Here is a 19,280-nt window from a genome sequence, read left to right on the forward strand (position 1 = left end):
ATATATTAATTTCAATTACAACACAGAATACAAAGTGTACAGTTCTCACTTTCTGTTTATTTTTGATTGCAAGTATTTGCACTATAAAAAACCAAAAGAAATAGTATTTTTCAATTCACCTAATACAAGTACTGTAGTGCAATCTCTTTATCAAGAAAGTTGAACTTACAAGTGTAGAATTATGTTAAAAAAACCTGCATTCAAAAATAAAACAATGTAAAACTTTAGAGCCTGCAAGTCTACTCAGTCCTACAGCTTGTTCAGCCAATCGCTAGGACAAACAAGTTTGTTTACATTTGCAAGAGATAATGCTGCCCGCTTCTTGTTTACAATGTCACCTGAAAGTGAGAACAGGTGTTGTCATGGTACTGTTGTAGCTGGCATCACAAGATATTTACATGTCAGTTGCACTAAAGATTCATATGTCCCTTCATGCTTCAACTACCATTCCAGGGGACATGCGTCCATGCTGATGATGGATTCTGCTTGATAACAATCCAAACCAGTGTGGACCGACGCATGTTCATGTTCATTGTCTGAGACAGATGCCACCAGCGGAAGGTTGATTTTCTTTTTTGGTGATTCGGGTTCTGTAGTTTCCATATTGGAGTGTTGCTCTTTTAAGACTTCTGAAAACATGCTCATTACCCCATCCCTCTCAGATTTTGGAAGGCACTTGAGATTCTTAAACCTTGGATCGAGTGCTATAGCTATCTTTAGAAATCTCACATTGGTACCTTCTTTGTGTTTTGTCAAATCTGCAGTGAAAGTGTTCTTAAAATGAACAACATGTGCTGGGTCATCATCCAAGACTGCTGTAACACGAAATATATGGCAGAATGCGGGTAAAACAGAGCAGGGAACATACATTGGCAATTTTAAGTCAATTGTCAGTGTTTTTCTAATATTTATGCTGTAATTCAAAAGGAATTATTTTGGTAAAGTTCTATGGCCTGCATTATGCAGGAGGTCAGACTAGATCAGTGGTTCTCAAACTGGGGATCAGGACTCCTCAGGGGGTCACAAGGTCATTACATGGGGGGTCGCGAGCTGCCAGCCTCCACCCCAAATCCTGATTTGCAGCCAGCATTTATAATGGTATTAAATATATAAGAAAGTATTTTTAATTTATAAGGGGGAGTCGCTTATAAACTCAGAGGCTTGTTATGTGAAAGGGGTCACCAGTACAGAAGTTTGAGAACCACTGGACTAGATGATCACAATGGTGCTTTCTGGCTATGAATCTATTGCAACCTGCAGAATAAAGGTGATATCAATCTGTAAAATAAATACTTCCTCCCCAATCCAGATCTCTACTGCAGAAGGCCAAATGGTACCCAGATTTTCCAACATGGGCACAATATTTGAGCAGCTGCAATGCAGGATGCATGTTGAGTTAAATAGTGTCGGAGAGGTACAAACATATACATGCATTGAGGTGGTGGAGGTTTCATGCACCTTAATGGGGAAGGGTATCACATTTTGGGGTGCAATACAGACCAGAGAGGGGTCCTGCCCAGTAATGCTGAGTGCCTCAAAATGTTCTGCTGCTGTACATCTCTGGGCTGGACATGTCCAGGCAGCATACAAGCATGCACAGAGTGTCTGTGTGCTAAGCAACTCAGACTCAGCAATTCTGATTCCAACAGCCTGCATGTCACACCACTGCCTCATTCTGGCATCCACCAACCTTGGTTACACCTGGCAAGGTGACCCCAATGTCCCCCAGTCCCGAATTTTCCCCAAACTGTTGGCTCTGCAATGGCCAGCCCTCTCCTGGACCATTCAGAGAGATAATATAGTTAGTTTATTCCTTTAAAGATGCCCAGAAGCTTGCCACGTTAACTGGAGTTACCATTCACTTTAAATCAAACACATCATTGGGTTGGTTTAGAGTAAAAGTAAAACAAGTTTATTAACAGAAGGAGATAGGATTTTAAGTGAGTTCAAGTACAAAGAATAGAGTTAGAAATGGTTACAAGCAAATAAAAGTGAAAAATGCTTCTGAGAAGCTGACTTAACAAAACAAGCTACGGCCTTTGTTCAAGGTTGTCTTCTTACCAATCTACCTTCCAGCAAGAGGGCTGACCACCCTTCTTGTCTAGATCTCCCACAAAGTGCAATGTTTGGATTCCTTTGTTCTCTTGATGAAAGGTATGTTGGGGTCATTTGCCCCTCTCTTTTCTAGTCCAGTGAACCTTTGACATGGATTTTGTGGAAGCTTACCACGCAAAATAAAGTTCATTCAAGCTCTAAGGAAGGCGACATGGAGTCTGGTGGTCAAGGAAGTTCCATGCTGGTTTCTTTCTCTGCTAGTGTTTGCTAAAATGCAAACTGATCTGTTTCCTGCAACCTGCTCCCTGCTATGATACCCCCCTTACAAAGCAGCAGGAGCTGGCCTGGACAGAGCATCTGCCATCATATTTTCTTTCCCCTTTACATAGAAGATACCTGTTGTGTCTCCTTTGTCTATTTATAGTCTCCAGGACATAATATCAGAGTATCCATAATTTTATCTACAGAGTTCTTTTTAACTTTTCACAGTGACAGCAATGCCCAGTGTGTCATTTCAAATGACGTTACAAGTAATCTTGTAAATAAATATCATGACACCAGTGTATGATGTGTAGTGAGTCTGTCAGGCCTGACAAGAGTTGCTGACACAGAGTTGTGAACCACAAACGGGTCTCTGTCTCAAAGTGGATTAAGTTGAATACATTTACATGAGAAGTCAGGGACATTGCACACACTTACCATGCAGGATGTGTGCATGAATGTACTAATGGTGGTTTTATGCATGCAGTTCTGTGCAGCGTGGAGGATAGAAGAGGGTGTTGCTTTCATTTCCTCGGTGGGGAAGCAACAGTATGCTGGTAATTGCAGAGATAGTGTGGGTATAGCATGCGGGGCTGGAGGGTGTTGCATGCAGTTCCCTGCAGGGATGGGATTGGGGGTGGTGCATGCAGTTCCCTACATGGGGAGGGGATGGGGGATGTTCCATGTAATTCCCTGCGGAGGTGAGGGGAGATAGGGGATGTTCCATGCCGTTGGGGTGCGGACAGGGGATGTTCCATGCAGTTCGCTGCAGGGGGCGGGGATGGGGGTGTTCCATGCGGTTCCCTGCAGTGGGCGGGGATAAGCGGTGTTGCATGCAGTTCCCTGCGGGGGAGGGAGGGATTGGGGATGTTCCCTCTAACGGTGTTGCATGCAGTTCCCTGCGGGGGAGGGAGGGATTGGGGATGTTCCCTGCAGAGGGCGGGGATAAGCGGTGTTGCATGCAGTTCCCTGCGGGGGAGGGAGGGATTGGGGATGTTCCCTGCAGAGGGCGGGGATAAGCGGTGTTGCATGCAGTTCCCTGCGGGGGAGGGAGGGATTGGGGATGTTCCCTCTAACGGTGTTGCATGCAGTTCCCTGCGGGGGAGGGAGGGATTGGGGATGTTCCCTGCAGAGGGCGGGGATAAACGGTGTTGCATGCAGTTCCCTGCGGGGGAGGGAGGGATTGGGGATGTTCCCTGCAGAGGGCGGGGATAAGCGGTGTTGCATGCAGTTCCCTGCGGGGGAGGGAGGGATTGGGGATGTTCCCTGCAGAGGGCGGGGATAAGCGGTGTTGCATGCAGTTCCCTGCGGGGGAGGGAGGGATTGGGGATGTTCCATGCAGTTCCCTGCAGAGGGCGGGGATACGCGGTGTTGCACGGAGTTCCCTGCAGGGGGCGGGGATGGGGGTTTTCTAATGGCCCCCCCGTAGACAGACAGCGCTCAGCCCGTTGCCCCAGCCCAAGGTAGCAGGAGCGTTCCCAGCCTCAGGCATTGCAATCCCTCTCACGTGCCACCCCACACTGCTCTCAAGCTTTCTGACCAGCGCACCCTACCCTGCTGGCGCGGCCTAGGTGGGATCTCTGCGGCCCACCGATGTGGCAGATAGGAGCGAAGCCCACCATTGGGTGTGGAGTTTTGCCTTGATAGGCAGGTAGAACAGTGGGGAGGGGCCAGGGAGGAGGCGGGTGTTGGATGGTAGCTTGTGGAGGTTGCTATGGCCCTGACCGGAGATGGGTTGCGAAGCGAGCCAATGGCCGTAAGTGCTTCCTTTGATGGGCATGAGAGACAGCCAATGGATGATGCTGTAGAGCGGGTGGGCGGGCCTTGTTCCGGGGGTTAGCGGGAGGGGGTCGCGCGGTGGCGCTAAAGGAGCCCCGAGAAGGGGGTAGAGCGGGGAGTGTGCGGAGGAGCCGCGGGCTCCGGGGATACGGAGCGTCTGCAGGTGAGGGGCCATGCCGGGGGGCTTCGCTAGTGGGGCCGGGGGGGGGTCGGTTTGCCCGCCCGCCCCCTCATTGTCCGGGGCTTGGCGGGGTAGGCGAGGGGGGTGCGGCCCTTATGTCTGTGGGCCCCCCCCAGTGGGCGAGGCGGCGTGCAGCCCCGATCTACGCGGGGCATAGGGGACGGGGGTGTGTGCAGCCCCCTCCGGCTCTGGCGCAGGGTGGGTGCGGGGGGCGTGCAGCCCCCCTCCCGCCCCGCTCTGTGGCGGGTGCGCGCCCCCCCCCCCCCCGGCTCTTTCCCGCCTGCGGGGCGGGCGTGCAGCTGAGTCTGGGCTCGCTGTGGGGAGGGGGCGGCAGGGCGAGACAAAGACCCTGCCTGCTCGTTGCAGCCCGCTTTGGCCGGCGGGGAGCTGCCTTGGGCTACAGCCGCCCTCTTCGCCGGCCCCTGCCTGGGGGGCTGCACCCCCGTGCGGGTGTCTCTTCTCCCCACCCGCCCGGCTCCCCCTCCTGAGCCTCTGCGCTGAGGCTCCTGTCTGTATCGATCACACAAAGGTGGCCATTTTCTCCATCTCCTCCCTTCTGCAGCCTTGCCTAGTGGGTTGCCAGCCTGCCGGAGGCAGGGCGGGGAGTCGCTGCTGAAAGGAGAGTGCTGCGGTGGTGGCAGGGTCTGATTTGTGGCTAAGGAGGCCCCTTTGGGGTGGGGTGGGGGCGAGATGCTTGCGTTGTGATGCACCAGTGGGTCTGAGCGTGTCTTAGATCATGTTCCTCTCTCTTTTTTGGGGGTGGGGTATGGATGGAGGGTGGGGGGAAGCGGCCAGTGCGCCTTAGTGCTGTTAAATGGGATCCAAATACTAAGGGATTGGCAAGATGCAATGCTGTGAACATGCGAGGCCATAGAGTGGGTGGAGTGTTTTGTCCGCAACCCCAAAGAAAATGGTCCAAGTCTAGAGCTTGCTCTTTTGTCCTTTAGTGTCCGGGCTAGTTTAAAAACTGCAGCCTGCTGCCTTATCACTTCATTCTGAAGCCATTGTTTGATTAAAGCTTAAATCAGAGAAGTAGCTTGAACTGTAAAATTAACTCTTGCTGGCTTTAGCATTATATTTATGAAAAATAACGTACCTCTAAGTAGTGAAATGAGGCTATTCTTACAAATTCCTGTCCTTGGAAATGCCAAGGCTGCACTGAATGATGCCACTCCCCACCTCTCTGCTGGTGCTTGTCGCTCTGTTATTAACCTTTTGTTTAGAACTGTTATATGCGTGGGATTAGGTACTAGCATCTTCACTGTGAGAGCTGGAGTTCTACATGGTGAAATGTGATGATTATGAATGTGGATTTTAATTTATCTTCCCCCTAAATAATACTGTCTAGCAAAAAGCCCTCATTAAGGCAAAGCACAATACTGTATATCTGGCTTCCATAGGGGTATCCTTGTTGTGGCAACCTGGACTTGTCCTGAGTAAGTGGGTCACATCTGGGTGTTGAGGACAGAAAATGAAAAATGACCATTAATGGTCTGTACTCTTAATATTTAATACACTGATTTGATTCTTAGTATGAGCTAGTACATATACTCTTTGGGAGTAAATCTAATGCTTCAACTTCTAGCCCTTAATTTTATTAATAAACAATCTTTATTTGTATTACTTTGACTAGGTAATAGAGTTCCAAAACCACTTAAGTTTTCACTAAAAAACAAGCATGTGCAACTGCCTTCCATAAAAATTTATCATTTATAATCTGAACAAAGTATCAATTTGCCAGTCAGACTTCTTGACAGCGAGAGAGATTGCCTCACCCTGTAGGTAGGGAAGGTAGGTTTTATAGTACGAAGATATCGGCAGCATCAAGTCATAATCTAGAATTAGAAAGATGAATATCTTTCTGGATTTGAACGGAAGGCTCTGCAAGTAACTAGGACTCTGAATGGTTTAAGAGGAACAGCCGTGTTAGTCTGTATTCGCAAAAAGAAAAGGAGTACTTGTGGCACCTTAGAGACTAACCAATTTATTTGAGCATGAGCTTTCGTGAGCTACAGCTCACTTCATCAGATGTATACCGTGGAAACTGCAGCAGACTTTATATACACACAGAGAATATGAAACAATACCTCCTCCCACCCCACTGTCCTGCTGGTAATAGCTTATCTAAAGTGATCAACAGGTGGGCCATTTCCAGCACAAATCCAGGTTTTCTCACCCTCCACCCCCCCACACAAATTCACTCTCCTGCTGGTGCTAGCCCATCCAAAGTGACAACTCTTCACATAATCAAGTCGGGCTATTTCCTGCATAGATCCAGGTTTTCTCACATCCCCCCCCACCCCCATACACACACAAACTCACTCTCCTGCTGGTAATAGCTCATCTAAACTGACCACTCTCCAATGGTTTAGTAACTCTTTATTCCTAGCTGAGGTAAAGAATCAGATGGAACTCCTGCAGTCATTTGGGGTCACCTCTAACTCTTCTCTTCTTCTCCATGGATTTTTCTCCCAGAAACTTCTTCCAATAAATGCAACTGTTGATGTAGTCAGTTCTTGATCTGATGATGCAGAATTAAGCCATTCTGTAGTAAATGAAGCAGATTGCTTCACAGCCCTCTGGTGGATTGAATGACCTCATGCTTATTTTGCATTAGTTGTGTTGAACAATTTATCAAACTGACATGCTGTAGATGTAGACATTAGTATTGTACTTAAGTACTTAATTGAATGCTCACTTGAGGATGGATGAGTTGCAAGACTTCCATGTGACCGCATACTATAGTATAAAAAGTGAATGCACAGTTAGCTTCAAACACATGCTTTTGCAAATTTTTAGATTGCCAAACTGCAGATTTCAAAATGGATTAATGCTCTAAATGTTTGGAAAACGGTTCTAAATTTACTATTAAATAGTTCTGATGAATAAAACAAGATATATAGTGACCCAAATGCTTAGTATATAGTGAGAATTCAGATTTCTTTCTTTTTTTTTTTTCTTAAAAAAAGGATAGGGAAAAGCCGTTAGGCCCAACCTCACTGCTCTCAAGTGCTTAAAGATAACCAAACTGTACATTTTGGGAGTTCTTAATCAAATAGATGCAACTGTCCTTGCGGCTGTTGGTCACATTTACTAGTCTAATGGATGAGAGATGGGTACAAATGAAATATTTGAGACATTTTGGTATTTTGTCTTCTCTCAATTGTATGAGAATTGATTAAGAAATTGATTAAATTTTTATTACATTTTATACTTACACAGATTTTATGATACAAGGTGTTTATTGGAAACATTTAAAACATAAATAGCACCTACTGTTTGCAGCTGGAATTGATGGAAAGTAAAGCCATGATAAATCTGATCTGCTTTCAGAAAGAATACAAGCCATGGCTATATGATGTGTAAAAATCCAAAACATATAAAATTCTTATCTCTCAAGGAAAATTCTCTTTGTAATCAGTATTTTTAGTCTAACTTATTTGATCTCACTGCCAGTTTTGTTTGGATGACTTAATGAGAACCAGCTATGCACTGCACAGAACAAATAAAGGGGTGCTTTCTTTTGACTACTATTTCAGTACTCTTTACAGTACCTCCTGGCAAACCTATATTAAATCTGGTGTTTCCTTTATACTGTACTCTTGTTTTTGCACAGCAGTGTACATCATAGGGGTGTTGTGGAGACAAATACATTAAAGAATGTAAAGTGTTTTCAGGTCTACTGGTGAAAAATATTATACAACAACTAGGTATTATCATCATCCTTGCTTTGCAGTCTTGGTATGTACAGTAAAAGACCTCTGCACTATTCCCATTCTATATAAATGAGTGTCCCTCTACTGCTCTATATTTGAATGTGATTTTTAACTTGTATACAGCAGTACTTTTAGACCGGGTATGACCTTGTTTAAACTACCAACTTAATAAGTAGCATCAGGATTCTTTATAGAGGTAGCATCCCTAGTAGGTATCCAACTTAATATGCCGATTAGCCACTTTTTATGTGTTAAATGGTTCAGCTGTGAAATGATCGCAAATTGTATACCGTACCAGTGACTGACCTACCTTTTTCTCCATCTAACAAGGCGAATGCTAGTGGACACCTCTGTTTACAATGGCGCAGAGGTCTGGACAGGAAGATCCAGAGAGGTATCTCTTTGTGGATAGGGCTGTAATCTACAACCCTGCTACCCAGGCTGACTGGACTGCTAAAAAACTGGTATGGATTCCTTCAGAGCGCCATGGCTTTGAGGCAGCCAGCATCAAGGAGGAAAGAGGAGATGAAGTGTTGGTTGAACTGGCAGAGAATGGAAAGAAAGCAATGGTCAACAAAGATGATATTCAGAAGATGAATCCCCCCAAGTTCTCTAAAGTGGAAGATATGGCGGAATTAACCTGCTTAAATGAAGCATCTGTATTGCATAATTTGAAGGACCGATACTACTCTGGACTCATCTATGTAAGTATTGGCCATTAAATTCTCCTCTATGGGAAATTAATATGGTTGCTAATTTAGACCGAATTGACTGCTTCATTTGTTAAAAAAATGAAAAGGAGGAGGTGAGTATAGACTTTGGATTGGATTTTGATAACCTAAAGCGTAAACTCTTTCCTGTCTGAGTACAGAATGCTTGGGACAGGGACATTATGCATTGGTTAGTGTCCCAAGTGCTACCGTAGTACAAAGAATTTGTGTAAATTTTTTTAATTTGTATACAATAATTAAAATACTGCTGCAAGCATTAGCTAGCTATAACTAAGGACCACTTAAAGATAGAATGGCAAATGGCCATCTCAGTGTTTAGCTCATACTATCTAGTTAAAGCATTTGCCTTGGACGTGCTTAACTGACAAGTGAACAGCATCATTTGGCTAGTTTGAACTGACTTGAAAATTTTTATAATCTAACCTCAACAAATTGCCATTGTTTAATATAGTACATGAATGAGCAGAACTTGCTTTAACTTGGCTAACTGTACATTTAAGAAGATAATAAGAGGTTATCATATCTTTAAATAATATAGTTGGAAAGTGATGGGAATGCATAATTTCTTTTTTTGTATCAACTTAGTGAGCCAGGAAAGAATGTATTCTGTGCTTAAAATAAACCAATAAGATAAAGTTCTCTTCTCAATGGCTTGGAAATAGAAAATGAAACATCTAACTTATCACCATCTTCCTCTGGAATTAGAAATTGCAAAGCTATTGACGCCTCTTGAGGAAATAAAACATCAGGGTCAATGTTGAATGAAGGTCTGTGGCAGTACAGTAAGAGTGGCTCCTTGCCATATCTCTTCACTTGGCAAATCAATTACATAGTCGCTTGCTGAGTCAGAGTATCATCAACATCTACAGCTAGGTTCTTTGTCTTAAAAGAAATGGTAACATCTGCCTAAATATTTGACTCAGTACGGTAAACATTTGTTCCAAAGAATTAAACTCAATCTCCAAGTTCTCTGGTGTACATAGAGTAGGTTAGCTATAGGACAGATCGTTTACCCAGTTAATATGAATGCTTAAAGAGTTTTTTTTTCCTCAGTCAAGCCATTGCTAAGATGTAGATTTATCTTGAGTGGCTCACTCACACTATTTACTTATATTCATTTATAAACTGTCTATACTGAACACTAGTGATGTTTTTAGTGAAAGGAAGACCCTTAAGAAAAATAGGAGCTCAGTGAAACTTACTTTTGGAATGCCTCACATTAGCTTAAAGAAAAGGAGTACTTGTGGCACCTTAGAGACTAACAAATTTTATTTGAGCATAAGCTTTTGTGAGCTACAGCTCACTTCATTGGATGCATTCAGTGGAAAATACAGTGGGGAGACTTATATACATAGAGAACATGAAACAATGGGTGTTACCATATACACTGTAACCAGAGTGATCGCTTAAGGTGAGCTATTACCAGCGGGGGGGAGGGGGAACCTTTTGTCGTGATAATCAAGGTGGTCCATTTCCAGCAGTTGAAAAGAACGTCTGGGGAACAGTGGGGGGCGGATGGGGGATAAACATGGGGAAATAGTTTTACTTTGTGTAATGACCCATCTACTCCCAGTCTCTATTCAAGCCTAAATTAATTGTATCCAGTTTGCAAATTAATTCCAATACAGCAGTCTCTCGTTGGAGTCTGTTTTTGAAGTTTTTTTGTTGAAGTATTGCCACTTTTAGGTCTGAGTTTGAGTGACCAGAGAGATTGAAGTGTTCTCTGACTGGTTTTTGAATGTTATAATTCTTGACGTCTGATTTGTGTCCATTTATTCTTTTACATAGAGACTGTCCAGTTTGACCAATGTACATGGCAGAGAGGCATTGCTGGCACATGATGGCATATATCACATTGGTAGATGTGCAGGTGAACGAGCCTCTGATAGTGTGGCTGATGTGATTAGGCCCTATGATGATGTCCCCTGAATAGATATGTGGACACAGTTGACAATGGGCTTTGTTGCAAGGATAGGTTCCTGGGTTAGTGGTTCTGTTGTGTGGTATGTGGTTGCTGGTGAGTATTTGCTTCAGGTTGCGGGGGCTGTCTGTAAGCAAGGACTGGCCTGTCTCCCAAGATCTGTGAGAGTGAGGGATTGTCTTTCAGGATAGGTTGTAGATCCTTGATGATGCGTTGGAGAGGTTTTAGTTGGGGGCTGAAGGTGATGGCTAGTGGCGTTCTGTTGTTTTCTTTGTTGGGCCTGTCCTGTAGTAGGTGACTTCTGGGTACTCTTCTGGCTCTGTCAGTCTGTTTCTTCACTTCATCAGGTGGGTATTGTGGTTGTAAGAATGCTTGATAGAGATCTTGTAGGTGTTTGTCTCTGTCTGAGGGGTTGGAGCAAATGCGGTTGTATTGCAGAGCTTGGCTGTGACAATGGATTGTGTGGTGTGGTCTGGATGAAAGCTGGAGGCATGTAGGTAGGAATAGCAGTCAGTAGGTTTCCGGTATAGGGTGGTGTTTGTGTGACCATCGCTTATTAGCACCATAGTGTCCAGGAAGTGGATCTCTTGTGTGGACTGGTCCAGGCTGAGGTTGGTGGTGGAATAGAAATTGTTGAAATCATGGTGGAATTCCTCAAGGGCTTCTTTTCCATGGGTCCAGATGATGAAGATGTCATCAATGTAGCACAAGTAGAGTAGGGGCATTAGGGGACGAGAGCTGAGGAAGCATTGTTCTAAGTCATCCATAAAAATGTTGACATACTGTGGGGCCATGCAGGTACCCATAGCAGTGCCACTGATTTGAAGGTTCACATTGTCCCCAAATGTGAAATAATTATGGGTGAGGACAAAGTTCTGCCACCAGGTTTGCCATGACATTATCGGGGATACTGTTCCTGACGGCTTGTAGTCCATCTTTGTGTGGAATGTTGGTGTAGAGCTTATAACTAAAATTAATTAGATTATTAGGATGACATAAAACTGAGCGTAGACAAGTTTGAGGTAACTAAATGCTTAGTTTATGTATTGTCTGTCCACAGTATCACTTACATGTCAAAGCAAACCCAAGTGTGAGTCCTCAGACAGCAAATATAGATATGAGCTGCTTATGAGGATAAAGCTGAGAACCTGTCACTTTCCTGTTTTAATGTTGCAGTGATGTGAAACACTCTAATTTGTACACTAAATTAGAAATAACACTTCCCTATGTAAACCCAATTATTAAATGAAATCGTATGTAATTTGTATGTAGTTGCTATAGCTGTGCTTAAGCTACATCCAAAAAAGGTGCTTTCTTGTCTTCATTTAGTAATCTAACCTAACCATTGATGCTGACTCTAAAACTGGTGTGATATTCCCAGGGTACAGCCTGGACTGTTGAACAGTGGTGTCCCCTTAACTCTCTAGCCTGGGGTGCTTTTTACACTGCTTTGCTGTGAACAGCCACCACTCCGGTCCTGCTCATACACAGGAACTAGCATCTAAAATTACTCCCAGCTAAATACATAAATGCTCTCCCAGCCGCTCATGAATTGCGTATGGGGTGACACCTGCAAATTCTTACTCCCAGCCTGGACCCCTGAAATGCGTGTCTTTGTACTGCACAGTACTCTCCTGGATAGTAGAAGCTCATAGTAAGTCCATCATTTCAACAAAGGAAAATGATTTATGCACCAACCTTGCTGTCTCAGGTGGAGTTTCCCAAACACTTCAGTCTGAACACACACTGGATTACATAAAACAACAAAATAAGCTTATTAACTACAGAAAGATAGATTTTTTTAAGTGAATCTGAGTGATAAGGCATAAAAGTTAGAATTGGTTACAAAAGAAATAAAAAGATAAAAATGCAAGCTAATTCCTAAACTTTAGCAAGCTAATAAGATTTAAAGCAAGTATCTTTTACCACAAGTTGTACTAGTTCACAGGCTGGATTTCCTTTCAGTCAGGGGCTGCCCCACCCCACAGTTCAGAGTCCTTCAGGTATTTGATGTCATGAGCAGAGAGATGGAAGGAGAAGAGGTGAAGTCAACTGTCTTGCTCCCCCTTTACAACATAATCCTTACGCTAGAAACATCCTTGCTGAGTCATGGTGACGCATAGTCTGTTGTGGACATAAGGTTTAAAATGTTCCTGTGATGCAATGTAAATTTTGTTTACACCTTCCTATTGGTGAAAAATGGCTGCATAAGCTGGTGATTGCTCTTTAATACTGGTTGGGGTGCTACTGTGTCTTTGGAGCAGGTCTAAACCAGTTTTTCAGACACAAAGTTGAGACACACATGTTCTAAGTAGTGATACATAGTATAATCTAATAACTTCTCCGACCGTGTTGCTACACACATTTTACCAGGACAATAATATTCAGCAGATTGAAGTTTTCAAATGATATTTCACAAGGCATACTTGATTTACAAGAGTATGATAAATTTTATAAGTGGTGACCATAATACTATAGCTAGGGCCTTACCAAATTCACAGCCATGAAAAATGTGTCTGACCATGAAATCTGGTCTCCCGCTGTGAAATCTGGACTTTTGTTTACTTTTATCCACTACTATATAGATTTCACAGAGGAGAGCAGCATTTCTCAAACTGGGAGTCCTGACCCAAAAAGGAGTTGCAGGGGAGGTCACAAGGTTATTTTAAGGGGGTCACAGTATTGCCACCTTTACTTTTGTGCTGCTGCCTTCAGAGCGAGGTGGCTGCTGACTGAGGACCCAGCTCTAGGCTGCTGCATACAGAAGTAAGGGTGGCAATACCATACCAAGCCATCCTTACTTATGTGCTGCTGCTGGCAGCAGCTCTGCCTTCAGAGCTGGGCTCCCAGCCAGCAGCTGCCACTCTTCAGCTGCTCAGCTCTGAAGGCAGCACTGCCACCAGCAGCAGTGCAGAAGTAAGGGTAGCAGCACCGCTCCCCCAGTAACCTTGTGACACCCCTCCCCCCAAGTCCTTTTTGGGTCAGGACCCCTACAGTTACAACACCTAAAATTTCAGATAGGTGAAAATCATGAAATTTACGTTTTTTTAAAAGCCTAGGACTGTGAAATTGACCAGACTGGAACATGAATTTGGTAGGGCCCTAACCATAGACTGTCACAACTGGACTGTGCTATCAAGATTTTAGGAGCCACCTGCTAATTCTTGAAATTGCATTAGCATCTAACTTCTTTCAGTTTGGAGAGAAGAGCTGGGATCAAGATGATACTGCAGTTTCATAGGGGTGGACTGAAGGCCTGAGTTCAGAAGGGAGCCTTGCTTGAGGGATGCTCTGCTTGGCCAACAGCAGTATTTTTGTGTTACTCTCTTATCTGAAATAGATTGAGTCAAACATAAGTGTGCTTGCTCGAGCAGTGAGTATTTACTGGAATATTGGCATAAACAGGAGCAAATGCTGGTGGTGGAGAGGAGGAGCTCAAGAACTGGACCTTGTAGATACAGCTCTGGTGTAGAGGAAGAGCCAAACACCAGTTGGTCAGATCAGCTGGCTATCAAAGATCAGAGGTATGCCAAGAAGACCCAAGATGCATCCATAGTTATGGAGGAGAAGGGGCTACTCTGAGCTCAAGATGAATGTTCTTTTTGTGGTCAAATTGGCCAGTTTCAAAAACTAGACTTCATGTCATACTTAAAACAAGTGCATTAGATGTGTCTGTCATTTTAAACAAACTCGTCGGCATGTAATTTATGGATACCCTCACAGGAAGTAGGGGATGAAGAGCTGTCAACTGGAGTAGGTACATATAACTACCTCATTCCATTTTGCTTTCTTTGTAGGAAGTTGTACAGAGAGTCTGGGCCTTTGCTATTAAGTAATAGTTTGACAAGAGTAGCTGCTTAGGGGAGCCAAGATGTTGTGTGAAAGGTTAAGACTTTGAAAAGTGGCCACTAGTCATTGTTAAAGGTTTTCTCTTCCTCAGTGGACCGTCTTCTAGAATGTGGAGAATACAGTATGGGTTGATAGAGCACTTTTATCTTTGTATCCTCCTTAAAAACTGAGGAGAGAATGTAAAAAGCATGCCTATGGAGGGGGAGAGGAGCTGCTCTCAAGAGAACAAGGAATTCTGATAGTTTCACTTGGGAAAAGGGAATTGCTTTCAAGGATATAAGATGAGCTGCTTTTGCTCTGAGGCCTGACCTATGTTAGTTATGCTGGCGTAGCTAAGTATGTTAGGAGTGGGGGGAGGAATTGAGAGGTAGCCTCGCAGCTAAGAATGGAGCAGCAGGAGCTGGGGGTCCCTGGACCTGATCTGCTGACTGGCAAGCTCCTGCACTCCTCCCCCTGACCTCTGCTTTTAAAGACGTTGCTTGACTACAGATCTTCCTTTGGTATTCCATACTTCCACTTCTGAGGATAAATAACTTTGTCATCTTCTCCCAGACTTGATACCAGCTGTGCAGTTTTTTGGGGCATTTGCTTAAACTGTGGGTATAGCTGAAACTCTAATATAGTCAGATATGTTAACTAACTCCAACTCCTCAAGAGCTGGATTTCTATTCTCCGACTTCCCCGTCCATGAAAGTACCACTACTAAATCCTAGGAATCAAATCCTCTTCTTTCACCTTATCCCACCTAGCCGTGAGTACAGCCTTCTAGGAATCTGGTCCATCTGGCTATTTTTTAAGCTTTATCCTCGGGTAAGAACAGGTTTTGGGCTTCCCTTACAGCCAAATGTAAGTACTTGGCCTAGGGAGACCAGGTCTCCCATTTTATAGTAACTTTTTTCTTTTCTGTTTGGTGGGGTTAACCTCTTCCTCACCTGTACTTAGGTGATGGACTTTCCCCACTTTTTTTTTTTCTTTTCCAGGAACTCTGCTGCATTTCCTTACCCAGTGAACTGCTCTCAGTGATCCTTTGGTGTGGTCTTCTATGGTGCTGCACCATGGAGACCTCTCAAAGGCCCTTAGCCCCCTTTCAGCGTTTGCTAACAACGTGGTTCTGCAGCTTTAGATCAAATGTATTGACTGTCACTCTTGCATCCTCATTGGTGCAGATAGTTGATCTTGTGCCTGTCCTGCTTCTCCATGTGATGGTTCTCTAGGACTTGTGTTTACGCTTACCAGGAAGAGTAGTATTCTTGGTGGGTACTGTACAGATAATTTGGGGATCTTCCGAAAGGATTTTCTTGTTTGGAACTCCAAGCTCCAGAATATTGCCCTCCCCTTGCGGTATGACGCGCACATGCACAAATATTCCTGAGCCCTTAAACAGTGGTATGCCTCTCAGTCCCTGTACATCTCTTCAGGATGCTGCCCCAGGAATGGAGCCTTCTTGTCAAGTGCCTAGTTGTCCTCAAGTCACAGCACTCAGTAACCTGTAGCTTCTGACAAGAATTATGTTGGAGGTCTTCAAAATAGTGTTTCTCGTGGATTTTGTGACCATTCTGTTTGTGTGGGTTTTTTTGTTTTTAACAGTAAAGTGAATGTTTCTATTGGGCGTGGGGTGGGGTTTGATATCTGAATAATAAATGTAAGGATTAATGGTCAGAACATGTTTCTTACCATGCCTCTGAAGTTAGACCTTAGCATTCTGAGCAAAGGACATGTAGTATTTTAGGTCAGAAGATGTTAGAGGAAAACTTACTGAAAGTAGTGGAAATGTGAAAAGATCAGATTTGGGGGGGATGGGGAGAGAGGGAGGCAAAGGTGACAGGTAGCTTTAAGGATCTGACTTGCATCCGAATGTTAAGGGTAGATAATCAGTGTTCTGAAGCAGGGGAAGATATTGTGGATGAGTATGATTCTACATGTGGGTGGCAAAGCAGGTAATTTCTCATAACTGACCAGGAAAATACTGGAAAGGGGACATTTAAATTTAATAGCATGGAAGTGGGAATCATTGACTACTTGTAGTTTCTACCGAAGAAGAAACTAGGATCAGTAAACGAGTGGAATCCTCTATGTAGTCTGAATCTGCCTGATGTTGGAGTGGATGTAGAGTACATAGTCCTACCTTTTTAGGCCTATCCAGATATGTATGGAGTTGCATAACTGGCTTTTATACAGAGGGGGTGCTAACTGCTTCTGCAAGCCTTATGGATTTTAATGGCCCATTCTGATTAAAGGCAGAGTTCATTGCAGGATAAACATATTCTGTGTGAGGTGGAGAGGGTATCTTAAGTGAAAGAAGGATTGAGAGCAACTTTGGTTGGAGAGTTTAGTGCATCAGGCAGTTCAGCTATTAGATGGGTTAAAATAATTGAGTATTCAGACACCAATAAGGAGTACCAGATGTGGTTGAGATGAACAGGGGAGGCTGCTCTTGACTAGACTAAGTTAGGACAGTGGATAACATCAGACTGGAGAGCTAGGCCTCAAAAATATCTACTAGGTAACTTGGGGCTTGTCTATATGACAAAGTAGTGCTGTTATAACTTGAGGCACGAATTTTTAAACAGCTATAGTTAAATTAGTGTAAAAGGCTGTGTTGACATGTTTGTTTCAGTTTAGCTTAAGTCAGCGAAAAACATGGTTAACGAAAATAAGCCAGCCACTTTATTTGTATTATTAACAATGCAAGAATGTCCACACACTTAAACCAGAAAAAGAGGTTGAGAGTTGAAAAATTAAGTTGCACCAGTGCAATTTTCTAGTGTTGACAAGCCCTTATTTTGTGTCTGGTGCCAAGGGTAGGTGGTGGGAATATTTGAAGGCAGAATATTCGAACTACTAGTGCAGTCTACTGATGTGGTGGTGTTAAAGGAACTAAAATTTGGGTGTGTGTGTGGAATCTTTACAACAGTTACTGGGCTGAGGATCCCACTTGCTGGTGCGGAGAACTGGAACAATGTCTGAAGCAAGCATAAATATCTCTTGAAAATTTAACAGTTGGAAAACCTGTAGGAAGTCTTCTTCTGAAGTTCCTTCAGGCTGGAGCTCATAAGATCTGCCAAAATCATGTCCACTCTCAAGGAAAGGTAGCACAAGGAGGAGGGGTTTCTGTAACCAAACATGTATGATAGGAACCTGAAAGATCACACTATATAGTGATATTGAGCGTTGGGTGGAGAAGAGAAAACACCACATTGGATAAGTTATAGTGTCATTTGGAGAGGTGGTCTAACCCTTTGTAGCAGTGTGTGGCTCAACTGGTTAGTCTACTTTAGCCACAGGAAAGCCTTTTATGCTTAAATGGCAGCTGCTGTGGCAAAGTAAATGGCAGGGCATGCCTTTTAACCAGAGAAACTTTGTTTTACTTGTTTGTATAGTAGCTAGCAGAGTGGAAACTCTAGGTACTACTTCAACATTAAAGACAAATCTGAAACATCTCACCTTGTCAAAGGGCATGCCTGCCCTGTAGCACCCACTTCTGGCCAGCATGGCGCTGCTGAGGCCTGCCTCAGTTTCCCCTTCACTTACAGCCCCTTAGAGTCCACACAGTCCAGATAGTCAAAACATTCCCCTTCTCGGGTCCAATTTATTAAGTCTTAAAATCTTTCAAAATAGAATTCAAACCAGTAGTCTTCCTCCCAGTTTCATCTGGGTTCAGCCCCCCCTCCCTAAGTTGTCTGTCTTTCTGCTCTCTGCCAAACACCAGGCAAGAGGTTCTGAATCTCCATAGGCATTCCCTTTACTAACTCAGGGCCTTGCAGGATCCTTCTTAATCCCTGCAATGTCTGCAGACATCTGCCAACAACTACCTGCAGCTTTCCTACTTCATAAGGCCCAGGTGCTTTTCCTTAAGCCCATTTGGGTAGCAGGTAATCAGTCCACATGCACTGGATCCTACTCCCTCTTAAAGGGGTCAGTCATTTGACACCCTTTATTGAAGAGTTGGGGATAAATGTTGAGTTTTGTCAGCAAAGATTTTTCTGATTACTCAAGTCAGTTTGTTTAGTATATCATAAATCTTCAAATTCAACTAAGGCTCTTTATAGCACATTTTATAAAATGGCATTTAAAGTGTAAACTGGCTTTTATGTTGTAACAGGATGCAGGAGCCTGGTTTTCCCCCCCTTTGTTACAATGTGCAAACTAGTTGACACTTTTAAGAAGTTTGGTTACCAATAAAACATTCTAAAATCTTAAATTAAACTTTTTGAAATCTCTGGCTATGTCTATGGTGGAGAATATTTTTGTAAGATTCCCTACTAGTTCACAGGACTCTGGCATTTTTCTCACCATATTTAATTAAACCTGCTGAAAAATTCAAATGTGGCTTTTCAAAAAACCTTGGTCACAGAAGCTTGCATTTGGGCTCCCACCAGAACCAGTGGAAATTCTTTTGTAAGAGTCTGCAGTTTTAGATATTGCCAAAGGGTGGAAAAGTTATACAGTCTCAGCTTTATATACTTGAGGACAACAGACCATGATGAGAGGGATTCTGTAAACTTCAGTTTTTTTTCTTAAACCTGTGGTACTAAGTTGATATTTTCTGACACTGACAAGAAGTGCACTATCAAAATATGAACTCCCACACTCTGGCGTAATGATCTATAATGAACTCTGTACTTGGTTGCAGATTGTTTAGATAGTACCTCTTTATTGGCAAGCTTGCTATTTGAAACATAATACAGTTTCCAACTAATTCTATGCCAGGAACCTGAGTGCTACATTATTGGATAGTTTATCATTTAGTAATTTGGATTTTGCTGTACTGCTGGCTAAAGCCTTGT

General features: G+C 43.6%; 1 protein-coding gene across 3 annotated transcripts in view; it reads left to right on the forward strand.

Moving 5' to 3' along the window:
- Window positions 1–4,168: 4,168 nt before the first annotated feature.
- The window catches only part of MYH10 (myosin heavy chain 10), a 136,557-nt gene continuing 121,445 nt past the window's right edge, over window positions 4,169–19,280 (forward strand). For all 3 annotated transcript variants that reach the window (XM_048819248.2, XM_048819249.2, XM_048819250.2), the window contains exons 1-2: window positions 4,169–4,258; window positions 8,323–8,696. In XM_048819248.2, coding sequence (XP_048675205.1) covers window positions 8,352–8,696 — 345 coding nt within the window. In that variant the 5' untranslated portion in view covers window positions 4,169–4,258; window positions 8,323–8,351. The remainder of the gene's footprint in view (window positions 4,259–8,322; window positions 8,697–19,280) is intronic.

This window comes from Caretta caretta, chromosome 14 (genome assembly GCF_965140235.1).
Source record: "Caretta caretta isolate rCarCar2 chromosome 14, rCarCar1.hap1, whole genome shotgun sequence".
NCBI lineage: Eukaryota > Metazoa > Chordata > Testudines > Cheloniidae > Caretta > Caretta caretta.